Source organism: Hippoglossus hippoglossus, chromosome 13 (assembly GCF_009819705.1).
Source record: "Hippoglossus hippoglossus isolate fHipHip1 chromosome 13, fHipHip1.pri, whole genome shotgun sequence".
Taxonomy (NCBI): Eukaryota; Metazoa; Chordata; class Actinopteri; order Pleuronectiformes; family Pleuronectidae; genus Hippoglossus; species Hippoglossus hippoglossus.
Window position 1 is genome coordinate 26399986 of NC_047163.1, and position 18034 is coordinate 26418019.

At 40.9% G+C, this 18034-nt stretch overlaps 1 protein-coding gene across 1 annotated transcript; it reads right to left on the reverse strand.

The window, feature by feature from the left end:
- Positions 1 to 496: 496 nt before the first annotated feature.
- Positions 497 to 16139, reverse strand: farsb (phenylalanyl-tRNA synthetase subunit beta). The gene is made up of 18 exons (XM_034605417.1): positions 16007 to 16139; positions 15512 to 15567; positions 14956 to 15110; positions 14654 to 14726; positions 14408 to 14523; positions 13144 to 13294; positions 12945 to 13053; positions 12634 to 12704; positions 12486 to 12547; positions 12127 to 12178; positions 11954 to 12015; positions 10118 to 10325; positions 9950 to 10030; positions 9763 to 9855; positions 8927 to 9044; positions 8195 to 8347; positions 1895 to 2042; positions 497 to 1488 (listed from the first exon to the last, which is right to left on the reverse strand). Exons 1-18 carry the CDS (start codon positions 16062 to 16064, stop codon positions 708 to 710), a joined length of 2547 nt encoding a protein of 848 aa, XP_034461308.1. The 5' UTR covers positions 16065 to 16139; the 3' UTR covers positions 497 to 707.
- Between the last annotated feature and the right edge of the window lie 1895 nt (positions 16140 to 18034).

Below are 18034 nucleotides of genomic sequence, written 5' to 3' on the forward strand. Positions count from 1 at the left end.
AACTGCGGTGTTGTCTATTTCAGTGCATAAACATGTAAAATAAATTCCATAGCCAGGTTGACTGTCATGTGTTTCACAAGCCTCTGAAGCTCATACCGGGCAGATCGAAACCAGTTCACCTGAAACTCTGCGACTTCACTTCAATGGCTACTATCAGTCTTTTTGCTTTAAAGCATATGGCTTGGCATGTTGGAACATGTCATCTGTTACACCATGTTGGCCTGGTTACTGTTCAGGACTGGCTGGACCGGAATGAAAGAGTTAACCTGCCTTTACAACAGTAGTCTGAAGGAATGCTGAAGCACCTGTCAGACCTCATTTACAAGACTGCTTATTAGCCGCACTGCTCTCTTTCATATGGGAATTTACTGGCTCCGAAATCTGCCTTTGAGTTGACACTAAAGCAGCTACAGATAAAATGGATATGTAGGTATCTGAACTTTTTACCTCATAGAAAAAAAACAGCACAACATAAAAGACAAAAAAAAAAAATCATTCATTAGAATGGTTTTATTTGATGTTTGAGGCAAGAATCTTTTGTACCAAGGATCAATAGTTTTCTTTAAATGCAGGACCTGAGCTTTGGTTATTTACCGGTTACAAAGATAGCCACTGAACATTGTGTTCGATACAGCATCACCTATGTCTCAAGCTACGACCAGAAAACCTCAGATGGTTCCACTCAGTGAATTTACTCTGTGCATGATTCAGATCTTATTGAAAGCAGCCACGTCCATAGACTGAACATAGTCCTCAAAAGCGGTAATGGCTTCCTCCAGCAGATCTGTACCCACTTTGTCATCCTCCACTACGCATCCTATCTGGAGCTTCTTGATGCCGTAGCCCACCGGGACAAGCTTGGACTGCCCCCAAAGCAGTCCGTCCATGCTGACGCTGCGGACGCACTCCTCCAGCTTGGCCATGTCCGTCTCGTCGTCCCAGGGCTTGACGTCAAGCAGGATGGAGGACTTGGCGACTAGAGCTGGCTTCTTGGACTTCTTGGCAGCGTACTCTGCGAGACGCTGCTCCTTGATTCTCGACGCCTCTGCGCTGTCTGCCTCGTCGTCCGAGCCAAATAGGTCAATATCGTCGTCATCTTCATCACTAGGGGCGTTTGTCGAGGCTGAAGCTGGGAGGACAAACTGACACTTTGCTGACGGGAGGCTATCTCTTTCTCTCCGGAAGGACTGGATGTGCTTGTACCAGCGCAGGAGGTGGCAGAGGGTCGTTGAGGGAGCAGAAGGGATGGCATCAAACATCGCCACGTCGGCTTGAGATGCTGAAAAGCCTTCCATGTAGCTTTTGTCTGCTAGAAAATCATCAAGAGCTTTAAGACCAGCTGGTGTGCTCATGTCACCAAACACAGTTTTTGTAGATGTTGGGCAGGAAGCCGGTGCCTGCCGGGATTCATTTTGCGTGGGGAACTTGTGCTCGATGACTTCCTGCATGGGGACGTCGTGTGTGAGGAGGGTTTCAGCAGTGTGGCCACTGGAAGAACCAAGGCAACAGGTAATGAGTCACTGGGTTTAATTATCATGCACTAACCCCCAAGGCACAAGTAAACTAAATTAAGAGCAAGCATGCATGTACAGGCCCAAACACAGATGCACACCATTCACATCACAAACACAAAGGAGTCTTGTTAATTTTTAATTCTTCTGACTTTAGTAGAAACAGCCGTGTTACTGACATATCAAAAAACACAATGGCTCCACACATGGGCCCTTTAGTTTAGAGACCATATCACACTGCAGGCAAACAAACCAAACACGTGATATCTGTTAAACAACTTTCAAGCCTCTTATATTCTCCCAATTGATCTCATTGCTTTCTGAGAATATACATTTACATGCATTTAGGGATTAAGGGCTTAAGTTAAGGAAGGTGAAATCACAGGAAGGGCTCGACGTCCATCTCCAGGGCAGAGCAGGGCATGGTCAGCTCGAAGCGGTTGATGACGTCTGGGTGGAGAACTCCGAGGCGGCCGACACTCTTTCCATGGACAAAGATCTCTGCACAGCGACCGGGGAAAAAAGTGGAATCTAAAAGAAAACAGGATAGAGGAGAAATTATTCCTATAGAAATCTGGGAAGACACCATTTCACATATATCCAGCTTTGTTTTCTACATGGTTTAATCCAATTTAAAGTAGTACATTGATTGCATTGCAGTGTATGTACTCTCCTGGTCACATGTTTTTGGACCTCTGTATTTAAATCGCTTTCAGCTGTAGACAACAAAACAATATGGTATAATCCTAACAGCAATTTCTGGAGTAGTTTCAATATAAAACTTTAAAAGACAATAATGAGTTAAATTCAAATATGAAAGATTTAAAGGATTGTCAGAGTCCCAGAATTTCTTGCGCTTCCTCATAACAGAAGATAAGGTGAAGTAACCTAGTAGAGAAGAACCCTGAAACGCCACATTATCTCACAAACTACAGGTAGAGAGGAGGTATCCATAGTCTTTCCCACAGAAAAGCTAAAGCTATCTTCCAGAAGTAAGAATACAATTTGATGGAGTGGTTATGAGGCTGATAAGTATTTTTTAATATCAACAATTGACAGAACAGTAAAACATAGACTGTTTATGTGAAAATGTCACAGGTCATTACTCTGAGGAAACTGCCAACAGAGGCCATTTGACCATAATTGGATTTTCTCTCTCAGTTACCTCCACACACACTAAAGTACACATTTCTCCTCCTGATTAACATCTGATGGTCCTGTGTGTGTGTAAGTTTGTCAGGACCAAAGGTCACTTAAATCCAGATGGAATAAAAAGCCTCCATCGATACTGAGATGAACCCACTCTTGCCCGTGTGAGAGGCGTTCGCTCACTTTGTCCAAACATGCAGACATGCAAACAGACAGAAAGACGGACTTGTCAGAGACTGAACAAGATACAAGGGTTGGCATGACAACAGCCCCACACGCAGGGACGTGGCTTTCTCCCATCGTGCACTGCTTCTTCCCACGCTGCCTTGCTAATGGCTTCCAGAGCCCACTGCTTAGATGTTCACTCATCACTATGGATGAAGGCTTACAAAACACATGGACTGAGCTTTTTCTCTCTCCCTGTGTGTGTGTGTGTGTGTGTGTGTGTGTGTGTGTGTGTGTGTGTGCGAGAGAGAGGAGGAAACTAACATTCACTTCAGTTGCCTGTTGTGTGTCTGTTCAGTGTATTAAATCAGTGAAATGTACTTGCGTCGGTTCACACGTCATCTACTTGTACCATGAGCGGGATGCCATGGCAACACTATAAATAGCCCTCTTAAATAACCAATCAGTCAATGAAAATCGTACACTTGAGCCAGGCCAGTTTCCGCCCACTCTCCTCCAACTTTCAGCTGAGTTTTCAGCGGAAGGCAGAGATGGACAGTTACATCAGATAACCAATATAATTGGTTGATAATGAAATCATTTTTGCTGACCACTGTACAGAGAATTCTAAATAATGCCTCACTCTGTGTAAGAGACTGCTGAACACACAGGAAGTGGCTCTATAGGATGATTGGGATGGGTTTTAATACTGAAATAGAGGTACTTCTAAATTCCGTTTCACTCCATTTCATCTACAAATTATTCTGTAGTTTTTCAGGATGACCATCAAAGCCTAAAGTGATGTCATAAACTCTCTAGATTTGTTCAAGCAACAATACAGAACTTAAGATATTAAGTTTACTATCGTTTGAAAAGCTGATATGAGAGAGTATTTATATATATATACACACACTATAATCTATCAGAAATACTGTCTGTTTTACATCTGCCAAGGAGGCTATGTTTTCATTGTCTCTTAGTTAGCAGCATCACACAAAACTTCAGGATGGATTACTATCAAACTTGGTGGAAGGATTGTTATGTGTCAAGAAAGAACTTATTTTTAAACTCTTTAATATTGCATGTTTCAGAAATAATTCCAAGACTTTTTGAAAAAAAAAATAAAGAAACAGGGCATATGTTAAGTTCTAATATTTATGAACAGGTGAAATTTGGTGCCGGTTCGAATGAATCTGATCTCATTACATGTAAATGGAATATAGTGATAAAGTGGCCAATTCTGTGTAATATATACAGTATTGTGTAATAATGTGTCAGCTCATCTGTCCATTCATATCTTGTGAAGATATGTCCATTATCTTTTTTACATCACCTCAACAATATATAGCGTTATGTATAATATAATATAATCGTTATTATATTATACATAACACATATATTACACCCACACTACACAGTAGCACGTGGGTGTACTGTGATTGGTGACATCTGTCTGTCTTCATCATTTTAATACAATTTGGATTAAGCTTGGCGAGTTGCTCGGGAGTGGGGTCATGAGCTGCATGATTCTTTTTTTTTTTTTGTATCCATCAAAGATCAAGGTCAAAGTTCTAGCTTAATGCTAATGCATAGGAAATACACTGAAAGCACATACACAAACATACACACTTAAATTCATCTGTATTTCAGGTATTGATTCTGCTAATAAATATTTGCACATGTTCCTGTGCATCATTGATATCACTAGCTGCACAAAACATATGCCCACAATATAAATATATTCTGCTTATCAGGTCTCATGTTACAGTGGCATTATCAATTAATTATTATTTTACTGGCCTGCATCACTCTTATATACAGTAAGTTATAATATTCAATAATGTTGTCGTACATTGTACAATAATAAAATTCACCTGTGAATAAAAGTAGAAACTTCTGATAAATTTTAATATCATAGCACATATTGAATATTTAAGACTGCATGCAGCACGAGTGTTGCTCTCCAAGTGCTTTTCCAGTTTATTCCTGTTCGACTCAAACAGGAATAAATGGTGCACTTAATGGGACTATTGTGTTTTCAATAGTTTTTGGAATAAGCTGTATCAGGCTTTGACACAGACAATACCTGGTTTTGATCTTTTCATTTCTTGACAATAAGAAAAAAAGTTAAATATCAACAGACCTGTCATTGAACAACAGTTTAGTCGGCCTATCAAAACCACTTCATCTGGAGGTAAACCAAAACACTGCTAATGATTCCCCAGTGTCAGTTTGGGTAATAATGAACTGTTCTTTGATTCCATTCACTTAAACTCATAACTGCTCGTGCTTCTTACACTGTTGACTCAAAATGTAATTTTTACGTACTTAAAAGAAAGTTCTACAAATTCAAAAGAAATTCATCTCTGAAGGCAATTGTTTTAAATTTGTTTAAAATAACAAGTAAATGACAAAGTGAAGATTTCATTAAACGGGTCAATATCCCCTGAAACTTGCTGCTCCCATCAGATTTACAGCAATTTTTGCCAAAGAGGTTTTGTTCCTCCCCCCCCCGTCTGTTTATTGGTTGGTTTGTGTGTTTATTTGTTTTGAAGGTAAACGAAAGCACACACATCCAAACTTGATCAGCACAAGGTGCTGCACAGAAGCAAAGACAACCAGGAGACAAGAAATGTCCACACCAGTTGAAGGTTTCCCAGCTGTACCCAACATGTTCCCTGGGAGGTAATTAAAACATTTGTGGGAGCTTCCACTTGTTGGATGTTAGCAGGATTACACAAAAACTACAGAATGGATTTCCACTAAACTATTGAAGGATTGGACATGGACCCATTAAATCTTAGCATGGCTCCAGACAAAGGGGTGGAGATAGCATTGTACCATTTTAAGCCACTGCAGTCAGGCGTTTGTAGCAAAAAAGCTTTAAAAGCCAACTGTACACTACCTGCTCGACAAAACACTGTAGACAGACACAGCGTAAACAGGTAAACAGGACAGGTGTGCAGAAACACAACCTTAAATTAATAATGATGCTTTTCAGTTTAACATTGTAAATCTGCAATGGTTTGCTAACAAGTTCAATATATATACTTAGCATATATACAATACATATATACCTAAAACAACTGTTCACAACTTCTTTAAACTGCCCCCAAGTGGCAAAGTCAGTTGTTGCAGGTTTAAATGAACATAGCAAATCGAAACCTCAAACCCTGAACATTGGTACTAACCTTCTATTATTCATAGAACAACCTAACAAAGGATGTATGGACCCGGGCACTGCATTGGACACAGTTGTTAAGTGAAACACAGGCATATGTCTCTTAAGTGGCTTTTTTCCTCCACTTCTGAACGTCTAACTCGTTATTTCATCCTTGCCCCTGCTGAGTGGAGGAAACTCAGCTGACATGTATTCCCTCAGCCACTCACCCTGTCTGTGATGGTGAGTTAGTCATATGGACACATCCTGAGGGTGTGTGTGTCAGGTGAGCTCTTAGATTGGGTCATGACCTTGTAATGGGGTTAAGGACATGCTGACATATGTGGGGGAGATAGGCTAATGGTGCATACAGTGTGGAGGGGAAAACAGGAGAGGAAATGAACTGAGTTGGTGAGTGTGTGTGTGTGTGTGTGTGTGTGTGTGTGTGTGTGTGTGTGTGTGTGTGTGTGTGTGTGTGTGTGTGTGTCCAGTGCATTGTGCATTAGAGCGCACATTGAGAGCATGTCCATTTCAGCTCCCTTGTAAGTGTGTGTGTGCCTGTCAGATGGACAGTCTAAGCACCCGTGGGTGGGTGTTGTATGTGCCATTCTGTCTTGCTGCTCAGCGCTGCAGTGGGTGATGTGATGCCCCTGCACCCCCCCACATCGCAGACTTGCTTATGCCTCTAGCCATCTCTCTGTCTCTCACCTGACCCCCCCCACCTCTTTTTTTTGGACTCTCTAGTCTGCACATCCCTTCCTCTGTTCTTCTGTCTGACTTCATCCCCCCCCCTCTCCACTCTCATTCACTGATACTTGAGCCCATTGATTTGCAGTCTGAACAGGCCAGCAGAGCCCGAGCAGACATCCTGCAGTGTGACCTTGAAGCATGCAAGCCAAGTGGGAGAAGAGAACAAGACATGGGTGGTGAGGTAGAAAGGATGGAGAGAAAAACTGAAAGAGGAAGGTGAGTTATCTAAAACTCAGATGATGTATGAGAGTCTCTTTAGGAAAACAGGAGCCAAATTAGGGCTGTAATGTACATGTATTGTACAAGTACACTGAGGAGGTACACCACATAATTGATCAGATTAGTAAAATGTTTTGCCGTTAAAAAGTGTTTCCTATTAATTATCTAAACTGTGGCTGCCAATCATATCCTAATATTCCAAAGTTTCATAATAAACCAAACACTTACAGAGATCTCCAAGTGAGTGTTTTACTCTGTTGATTACTTTTAATGCTATTCTCCATAATGTTTTTGCCGTCCACGCAGACATTTAGATCTAATAGTTTTAGCTGCAGCTCTTTGCGTAAAAGAGCAAACCCACACGCGAGAACTTCTCTTCACTCTTTAGTCTGTGTGCCTGTCGTCGCTCAGGTGCTGAGTGATACACCCGTATTATCACCACATACTGAATCAATCCGGTGGGAAACACTACCAATAAGGAAGCATCTAAAACCACAATCTTAACTCAGGAGCAATAACGAGTCTTTAAAGTTAAAGGAAATAATGTGACGTTTATCGTGATAATTATAGACATCAACTGATATTAATATTTTATTTCAATATAATTTTTGGCCAGATCTCTGCGACCCAAGTCAAAAAGCACACAGACAGTCTGCGGATCAAATCGAACCTTCTGATCACTAATCTCACATCATCAGAAAGATGAAACCAAATTGCCTTTCTGTCAGTCAAACAACAAATGTGTCAAGCTTCTTTTGATTAATTGAAAATATAATCAACGACGACAAGCACGTTTGATTGGAATATCTGGACAAGTTTTAGTTTTACACAGCGCAGGCAGCTGCTCTTGTATATAAAATTCTTCGACTGTCTTGAGTGTAGAACCAATCTTAACTGCCCACCCATGATTTGGGTTCATTCTAAGTGGAATAAAAATGGAAACTGCTGCCTCAATTAAACATGGAACACAACGTCCTGGAAAAAAAACAATGCCGTTACTGCTCGTCATGGACTGGATTTACATAATCTAAGTAAAACCTGCCTTTTAACCTTGTGTGACCCAGATTTATTTTTTTCACCAGCTTGTCCATAAACATCTTCTATATCCCAGGGGCTAAAATCTGTCCCCGGGATTAAATCCAGTCTTAAGATACTCACCACCAAAGCTAGCGCTTAAGTACATTGCTATAGTCCTGATTGTTAGTTTCCATCCCCCTCCCCGTCTACCCAGCACTCTTACCGTCTGCAGCCTGGATGTGGTAGCCCTTGTCGCGGGCAGGCTTCACCTCCAGCAGTTGCATGGTTCGGTCTAGCAGGCCGTGGATCACCTCGAAGCCCGGGCTCTTATTGTAGTAAACAGCACAGAGACGCCGGCTGTTTCTCGCTCCAACATCTGGTTGGCAGGATGAGGGGGAGGGAGAGTGAGGAACATTAAAAACAGGAATAAATCAATGACTTGATACATCAAGTCAATACTGGGTTTTTATTAAAAAATACATCTGTCGCCAAGTGTCATTCAACTTCTGATATGAACACAAATGATATTAGTTTTTTTGTTTTATATTTGGAGAAAAATAGGTTGTCTATAATAAGTCTTTTCTAAAATACTAAATACTATAATAAGAAACTTGTTCAGGTTCCTGACATTAAAATTGAATCATAAAACAAACTATTCCATCAGAGAGTTTAACCCTCCTCGTGTGTAAATCTAAAAAAATGGATACTTGAATATTTTTGCACTGCAACTGCAATGATGAATATTGACCATCATATATCAGCTTTGGGTTTAAAAATGTGTTTTATTGTTGTGTTAGACAGTGTGTACGTGTTGTGGAAGACAAAATGACTTCTTCCACCACTTCACACACTGATAGATTCTCAATTTACCTTTTTTCCCCAAGGAAATTTGCAGCCAGAGTCTGTACACAGCCTCTCACACACATACACAGGTCGAATAAATATGAACACATACCTTTGCTCTCATCCTTCATCACCACATCAGATATCTCAAACAGTTTGAGGGGAAGGGGCATCTTCCTGTTGGCAGCTATGGTTTTCAGAAGCCCTGGAAGCAGGGTGGTGCGCGCCACCTGGTGGAGAAATACCAAGGTTCAGTTGAAAAAATTAGTATAGTCTGTTAGAGAGGAGAAGAGTGCCCCCTTCTGGAACAATAACACTACAATTTCTGAGCACAGAAGCATTGATCAATGTCTCTGGCTGGTATAATTTTTCAAAGCATTCCTCCGTGAGTTTCTAGCTTTCTTACCCCAACTTTTCTTATTTTTACACATCAAACCATTTATTATTGAGAGTTTTTTATTTTCTCGATTCTGTGCTCATATGTGTTCCGGTGAACACTGAAGTGAAAACTAGTTCGCTAGTTTGAGCTTTGGCTAAAGATTAGTTTTACTTCTGTAAAATGTTATCATCAGCAAGCTGACTTTTCAGATGTCACAGAGCTACATTATGGTGTCCACTGAGCATACAGCATGTAATGCAACACTAGTCCTGTAAGTGCAACAGGAACAATAAATTATTTATCCTCGAGAAGCAAAGAGAATATTTTGCTTATGACCTTTAACCTTGTCTGAAGAAAAATCTAATTCAACCTTTTAGATCAAAATTAATCTTGACACAAATACTCCTAAAAAGAAATAGATTAACTGACCCAAATGTCAACTGAACCTCAACTGAAGTAAGATTAAAAGGGGGATTTCCAAACACTCTAGGGGTAAATGTACCACTTTACTTCCTCTACCCTCTCAAGCCGTCTAGTTTTATTCACAGAATCAATGTTTTCTTCTTTACCTGGAAATCTGTTGTCTTGGGGTTTGAGATTTGCACAGCCTTGGTTTCTGAAATCTTCTTACCAAGCTTGTCTGCTATATCTTCTTGAGAACACTAGAGGAAGAGAGAGGTGACACATTCCATGGAACATTTTTCTAGGAAAAAAAAACAGTGTTTGTATGTCTGAGTATTTGTGTCTCTCTCTTACCAGGGCAAAGTTGAGGGCCTCTGTGAATCCAGCAGCTGCCAGGTCCTGTCTCAACAGTTCTGTCAGTTTATTCAGTGGGAACTATGAACAATATGAAGAAAAACACATAAGCACACACAACATATTTCATGAGACACACAGCAAACATGCAGAAGAAAACCCAGGTACCTGGTTGGCTATGGTGTAGGTGCGTGGTGTGGTGTAGGTGATGTTGTTGAAACCGTAGGCGATGGCAGCGTCTTCCATGATATCACAAGCATGGATGACATCTGAGCGTGTTGGTGGGATCTCGACCTCCATCTCATCACCAACACCTGTAGCATGGGAGCGGAGGCACATCCTGGTCAGCAGCTGGGCGATTTTCTCAGTTGATTCACTGTCAGGAGGAGAACAAATTAACAGTATTCTTAAGAAGTAAGATTTATTGTGTTACTGAGGACACAAACACAGCAAGCAGCCAATGAGCAGATAGCTGTTTCAAACTAGAATTTTATGAAGTGTACAATAAGTGAATGTTTTCTAATTACAGGAAATAAATAAATTGTGGCAAGGGCACAGTGTTAAAGGAATTCAGGGATTTCAGGGTTAAACACAGTTGCAGCCAAATCCAATACAATTGAAGTCACAGGTGACCATGTCTTCAAACGTAAAAATAAAGTGCCTCCATACTGCTCCTCAAGTATCCTGAAGCCCCGACATTCATATTTGACTCGAAACAGCATACTTACACCATGTTTTTAGCCTTAATGTCTGCTACTGGAAGAAGCAATGCTACCGTGCACCCCGCGCACCCTTGGGCTGGAGCTTATGTGCAGTGTGTGCAGGGAACGTGAACGCGGCTCCAGAGGAGGAGCCTCTGTATTGGATTTGACTGTAACGCTGTTTACCCCTGAAACTCCAATTCGAGATTGGGGACGCTCTGACTCAACTGGTAGCATTAAGATTATTCAGGATTACTTTGGCAGGTATTTGGCACTGACTAACTGCCTGTTACATGGCACACACTGTGGCAGGGTCTCCTGAGGGGGGGGCAGTAAACCAGCCAATCCCGTGCCTTGTGTCGCTCACGTGACAATGCCTTCTCCACTCAGGAGTAAACGTTTGAAAAATGGCGGAGACTAACGCCGCTAATGATACAGTGGAGACAAGTCGTCAAAAGTGTGAGAACAAGTCTTCAAGAAGACCGTTAGCTGCAAACTGTGTAAATCTGATTTCACAATGAAGAGCACCACATCACCACGGTGGAATGAAAACATGTTGGGAGGCGTCTGCTTCTTCTCTCGGTTTACTGGAGGAAAGTTAAAAACACCCTGCCACAGTGATGTTGTGCTGCCGTTTCATGTTAAATCAGCTTTACACAGGTTTTCTTTGAGATTTTAACGTGAAATGTTCACACACTTTTAACGACTGTCACTTCCCTGACAAAGAGGAGAGAGAGAGAGCAGCAGTGGTAGAGACACCTATAGACTGAATGAAGAGAGGGATCGCTAAACACAAAGCAGTGAAGCAAAGACACTCAATGTACTTTTCATTTTGTTCTAAAGCACAGAAACAACCTGCTGCATCGCTAAGTTTTATGTAAATACAGAGATGAATTCAGCTCAGTGCAGCTGGTCTGCTGTGAGCCACAGACAGATCTGTATCAGACGCATTCAGGACAACAGTCTATGTGATTAATGGGAATCACTGTGTTACAATTTTTATTAACACTGTCTCACTGTCTGTTGACTGAACACTGTGGATTTTGTTTAAGTTGTATTTAGTATTGGTACTGCAGAGGCCTATTTAATACTGAGCTTCATCAACTTTACAAAGTTAAGGCTCCTCTACCAGGTCTTGTTAGGCAGTGCCTGTTAACACCAGTAAGTCACAGACTTTGCTCAGAAATGCAGAAATTTACAAAAATAAAACTGAAAAGCATCTTAAACATTTACCAGCAGGTACTTTCCAAACTAGTATATCTAGTATCTCAAGTATTATACTTAGTACATCCACATAACTCACTTGATGCCAACTTTGCGGTTGATGAACTCGCTGGACAACTTCTCCGTCCTGTACGCCAGCTCCTGAAGTACAGACAAGGAAACAGTAGAAGAGCGTCAGAAGACAAGAGAAGTATTTCAGTCAATGTTTTAAAAGACAGGATACAATCAATATGATTGAAGTGAATACAGTACTGGGTATATGCAGGTCTTGCCATCTGGGTAGACCACCTCAGCCTCCTCCACCCTGAAAGAGAAGGAGATAAAAGTTTTTTTTTAAAAAAAGAGTAAAATAATGGAGTGAAAAACAAAGCCTGTAAATGAGGTCCAGCAGTTGCATTCAACAGCTATAAAGAAACTGTTCTGTGACATCACTGTGTAGAGAGCGGCCTCAAATGTAAAAGCTTGGACTTTTCAAACCCCAGCACATTATAATTTTCTACCCTCAGCAGATTTAAAAGTCAAGATTGTGTCATCTTGCACCTTTAAAGTACAGACAATGAATCCCAGTTTTTGTCAGAGATGCTTGTATTTGAGACAGAGGAGTGACTTACGTGAAAGGCTGTGAACAATACTCGCTGAACATGGTCACCATCATGTCCAAGACAATCTTGGCCTGGAGAGCAAGGTCAGATTAATGTCAGGTTCTTGTCACATCAGTGACAAAACTTGTTTTTGTTGCTGTTTTCCCCTCAGTTTTACCTTGGTCACATCTGTGGCTGTGCACTCGATGAAGACGTTCTTTGTCTTGAGGCTGATTTTTGAATGGTCTCCTGGAAAATTAATGACAGAAAGCATTTGATTATTTTTATTTTATCGCTTTCTCAAATGTTGGCTCTCTATATATTCTATATATTTAACTCTGTGTCAAAAAAATTTAATAATTTGTTCGTTGTTTATTTGCTTCTCAGAATCACATAAAGCGGCATTTAACCTAGACTTTGAATGTTGTGATTCCAAGCACACTGTCTGTAATACATTGTGGTAACAGGAGCAGAAATGAGAACACTCACCATTGATGATGGGAGGCATGGAGAGGACGGTGCCGTTGCTGTCGTAGATGACAGGGTACGCAGGCTTGTCTTCAACAATGTGAAGGTAATGCCTCAAGTGGCTGTCTGTCTGTATGCACCAGGAGAACAACACAGTGTTAGCAACAAAAAGAAAGAAAAGATGCTCATCTGACCAATGTCCAGTGAACTAGCTGTGTACCTTGTAGAGGCTCATGAGCTGAGTGGCCGTGAACTCTTTGGTCTGGTTCAGAGGTTTGAAGCAGATGTCTCCAGGGGGTTTGGCTGTGTATGTGAAAGGACCAGAGATGGTGTCCAGGTCATGAGTCCCGATCGCCACCAGGCTCCTCTTCCTTCACAAAACATTATTGATAGAATTATTGGCTGAATACATTGAATTTATGTACATTGTGATATCAGTGTACCGCAATAACTCTTGAGATTTATGTGTTAGAAATGTGTAAGAATGAAGTGAAAAATACAAAGAGCTAACATTAACGAATATACAATAAACCTGCATCAACACTTATTTGGATACAAGGTAACATTTTTTGTTTACAGCACATCCACAGCAGCATCAGGTCTTATCCCCATAAGTTCTCCTGACATCTTCATCAGCTTTGTCTTCGTGTATGGCACCACTTTTTCATCCTGCGATATTTATATTCTTTTAGTTTTTTTTCAGTTTTGCATCCGTCGCGTGTTAGAAACTTTATCAACACGCCCACTCGCTAGCAGGGAATCCTACTGCTGTTTTCTCACAAGGGCTTATTTGAACATTATCCAGACATTTTACTTGGAGGCTAGCAGAGGAAACTCTGGAGAAAGTCCAAAGCCTCTCGCTATGATATTTGCGTTCTCCCCTACAGCCCCTGCAGAGGATTTAAGGAGATTTTCAGGACTTCAGTGCATGTCTGAAAGCGTGTCTATAATAGTATTCACATAGACTGTTTAAGGAGAATGAGCTTTGTTTGGAGTGGATAGCCGTAAAAAAGAAACCTGTGACAAACTGACTATATAATAAGGGAAATGGGACAGCGATACTTATTCTTACGTGGGTCATAGTTTAGCACTGAGCAAACTATATAAATAGAAACTAAGGACTGTAAATTTTGCTGTGGAGCTGTCAAGTCAGATTTCTGGTATGACAACGAACAAAAGTAGCTTTGTGTATTTAACTAAATGCCAGGACTCTACAGTATGAAGCTGTGCATCTTCCAGTTCTAAATGAATAACAACAAGAATTGACCTATTTAAAACAAATGAATGGATTCAGTCAACAGAAACGAATAAGAACCAATCAGCTGTGTAATTGTTTTGAGCTTTCAAACTAAAACTGGATCCATAGCATTTCCAAAGTTCACCGTTATTTGGAGCTTGAAAACACCAATCATGTGGATGCCAGGTGTAAACGTAGTAAACAGTGATTCGTTTTCAAACGTAATGTAACGTTCATGTGGTCTGACCTGCAGATGTTTTGATGGAGTTTGTCCTGCAGCTCAATGAAGCTGTCATAGCGTTGCTGGGTGAAGGTGATGTTCCTCAACACTGCTGCCACAGCATGGGGTCTCACTTCTGCTGTCTGCTCAGAAATAGAAGAACAAACTAATTGACCACCATAGTAAAACACTAGTGTATTTGATTTGTAACCTTAACCAATCTTAACTTTAGGCCACAAACTGTTACTTAACATTTTGAATCATTCCACCCACCTCCTTAGTGATGATCAGCTTCTGACGCTCGCCGCTGACTGGGCTGACACGTCTGTAGCGAGGTGCCTCCAGCCTGTGACACAAAATCAATCTTTTAACAGTGACTCTACATACACCACACAAAGACAATGGAGAATAAATACACAGGCAACACAGCTAAAATAAGACTTCAACCGTGGAAGAAAATGTTTTGTGGTAATCAAACGATACTCCTAAATTGTTATCTAAATAATACCCATCTTCCATCATTTATATATATTTAAGGAGGCATAACCCAAAATAACAAGCAGAAATCTACTGACTTGTTCTTGAAGACCTGCAGACCACGGACCAGCCCCTCCAGACACAGCAGGTCATAGCGGTTAGCGGGCACATCGATCTTGTACAGGATGATGTCAGAAGCTCCAGAAGCCTTGGAGTCACCCTGCTCTCGGATTAATATCTCCTTCTCTGAGGTCTGAAATATCATTACAGCAACAATGTAAGAACTCTGCAGCAAAGGAGGAACTGCAAATCCATCCAGCATTCATAAACTGTAAGGAAACCATCTTTTAAAGTTACCTTGTCGTGTGTGTGTGTGTGTGTGTGCGTGTGTCCATGCATGTTTGTGAGTATTACCTGTGAACACAACTGTATGTGAATATTTAATTCATGGTTGAGCTCCTCAAATAGGGCTACATCATTAAAATGTGTTTTCTTGAAGATTATGTGACATGATGAAATTATGTTTGTGTCGTATTCAGACTCTTACTCACTTAATTAAATAGTTACACAGAGAAAAATAAAACGTACACCATGAGCAAGGTCAAAAGTTTCCACTTATTTGTATCAGGAAACCACTTGAAGTCATTTACTCACAATTTCATCCAGCTCCAGTCCAAACTCAAAACACAGCTCGTCAAACTCCTCATCAGCTAAAACAAAAGGAAACAGCCATTAATAAAAACAGGTATATAACGTTACATACTCAGAGTTACTTTTATTTTCCCGTAGCTGCTCAGCTCACATTTAAATGACAGGAGCCAAGGAAATGATGCAATCACGTTCTCATCCCATTAACACACGTCACTACCGTTTGTAGAGAGTCTACAGTCACTATTTCATTCTCCTCACAAATTGTACGAATGTCTAAATTAATAATTGGGGTGAATTCCCATTAAACTATATATTTCATTCAGTGCAGACACAGTAAATCCAGATCCAGCTAGTTTGAGTTAGCTGCTGCGGTGCTAACTACCAGGCAACGAGTCCAGCCATTCCTCTGACTTCCTCTGTCTTTAAGAGCCACTTGGACATTTAATAAATATACAGACAGTTTGTCCACAGTTTGAAAATGTATAAAATATGACTAACTGTATGTTCTGCCCAAAGCTTTGAAGAGGAGATCCCTTTTCACTCCGACAGTCGGCATGTTGGCAGCTAATCCTCCACAGACCAGTGGAAAAGGACCCCGCCAGCCGGGAGCAGCTGTCTGGGCGGTGCCTGACTGAAAAGCAGTAACAAACATTTGTGGATACAGTGTCATTAATTTTGCGAATAATATCATAAATTCGATCTCAAATTAGGTGTAAATGCAATATTCATTTTAACATTTAATTTAAGTTAATTTGATGAGCACACAAATAGCATAACTTTTAAAAATAACTTTTAAAAACAATTAATAGGCTCCAGAAATAAAGAAAGTGATAGAAAAAGTAGGCATCAGAATGTCTTGAAACTTTGAAAACCACAGGTGTCATTATAGGACATCATATCACTTTATGTGTTCAGTTCAATTCAGGTGTCATTGCTGATATTGTAGATTAGACCTTGAATTTTAATTCTTTATATAAAAAGGGACAATGAACATTAATCAGCATTCATACAAATATAAATGCATCCAATTTAATTTTCTGATGTTGATCCTGCAGTGGTGTTTCCAATACTTACTTTGTCAGTGAACCGGCTCTGCCTGTCTTTCTGTAATACTTCACCATTCCACTGTATGACACTGCAGAGTGAGTCATCACACTGAGCTACACACACTTTCACAGCTCAGTGCTTTCTTTAAAAGTCGACATAAAAAACACTTTATATTCACAGGGCATGACACATATTAGTATATCAGATAAGCATCTCCCACTTTCAGTTCAGGAGGCAGACACCTTCCCTATGTTTAAGAGTCCACTTCAAACCTTCCTTTTAGATGAAGCTTATAGTTAGAGCAGGTTCAGGATTGTCTTGGACCTGCCCTTAGTTCTGGGTCTAGATTGACGAGGGACACAAGACAAACAGAACTTCTCTTTCCTCCTCTTCCTCTTAATCACATTAATGTCTTATCAATAAGTGTTATTGACTTGACTTCTTCCCCTGAGTCCTTTTGCTTTATCGTTTCAAATCCAGGATAGTGGCTGCAGCCACATTGTGGATCGTGATGGTGGATCTTGGAGGCAGCGAAACATGGTTTCGGACTACAACTAGATTGCTTAGATATACAATATACTTACTCACAAATCCTACTATTATTATCTTTTGTACAAATACTTTAAACATTGATACAAAACTGATTAACATCATCATCATCACACATCATCAATATTTTGTGCCCAGAATTTGCAGTGAGTGAGTTGATGTCCTGAAATGAATGTGGAAGTTACTGATAAAGATGGACATCTGTAGTCAGGAGGGTCAACTGTGCATGTGCACCTGAAAACAAACTATTAATCCAAGTACTTATTCATAATTTGTTTGAATTATTATAAGAGCTGTTAGCCTGAAGACCAAGAGCATCCCGTGAGAAAGGTTGACCATCTAGTGACCTGGTGCAGGGACATCAACTTGAAGTTCAATGCTCCCAATTCATTGAAGGAGCTGACTGTAGAGTTCAGGAAGAGTCAAGCCCCACCCACCCAGATTAACTTGTGTGACTCCCCAGTGGACACTGTGGAGTCATTACGCTTCCTGGGTAACATCATCCCCAAGGACCTGAAGTGGAAAAAAAAGCCCAGCAGAGGATGTACTTCCTGCGGCAGCTGAAGAAGGTCAACCTGACAAAGACTATGATGGTAAACTTCTACACCACAATCATTGAGCCAATCCTCACCTCCTCCATCACTGTATGGTGTGATGCTGCCACTGCCAAGGACAAGAACAGACCACAGTGTTTCACTGTGCCGAGAAGGTGATAGACTGCAACTTGCCTTCACTCCAGGACTTGTATGCTTCCAGGACTCTGAGGCGTGCAGGTAAGATTGTGGCCGACCCAACCCAACCTGGACACAGTCACTTCCCTCTGGCAGGAGGCTGCAGGTCTTGATGCCACATAAAAAAAAAATTCCCAACTGCAGCCGGCCTCATACTCATACCGGGACCTCAGTACTTAGTTTCGTTCCGTCTCATGTA

What these genes read in the sequence shown, in the direction of transcription:
- farsb (XM_034605417.1), bottom strand. Translation starts at nt 16,064, where the DNA reads ATGCCGACTGTCGGAGTGAAAAGGGATCTCCTCTTCAAAGCTTTGGGC. An exon ending in AGGCCCTCAACTTTGCCCTG is followed by an intron (nt 9,856 to 9,949) that starts GTAAGAGAGAGA and finishes CTCTTCCTCTAG; the next exon opens with TGTTCTCAAGAAGATATAGC. An exon ending in CCACATCCAGGCTGCAGACG is followed by an intron (nt 2,043 to 8,194) that starts GTAAGAGTGCTG and finishes GTTTTCTTTTAG; the next exon opens with ATTCCACTTTTTTCCCCGGT.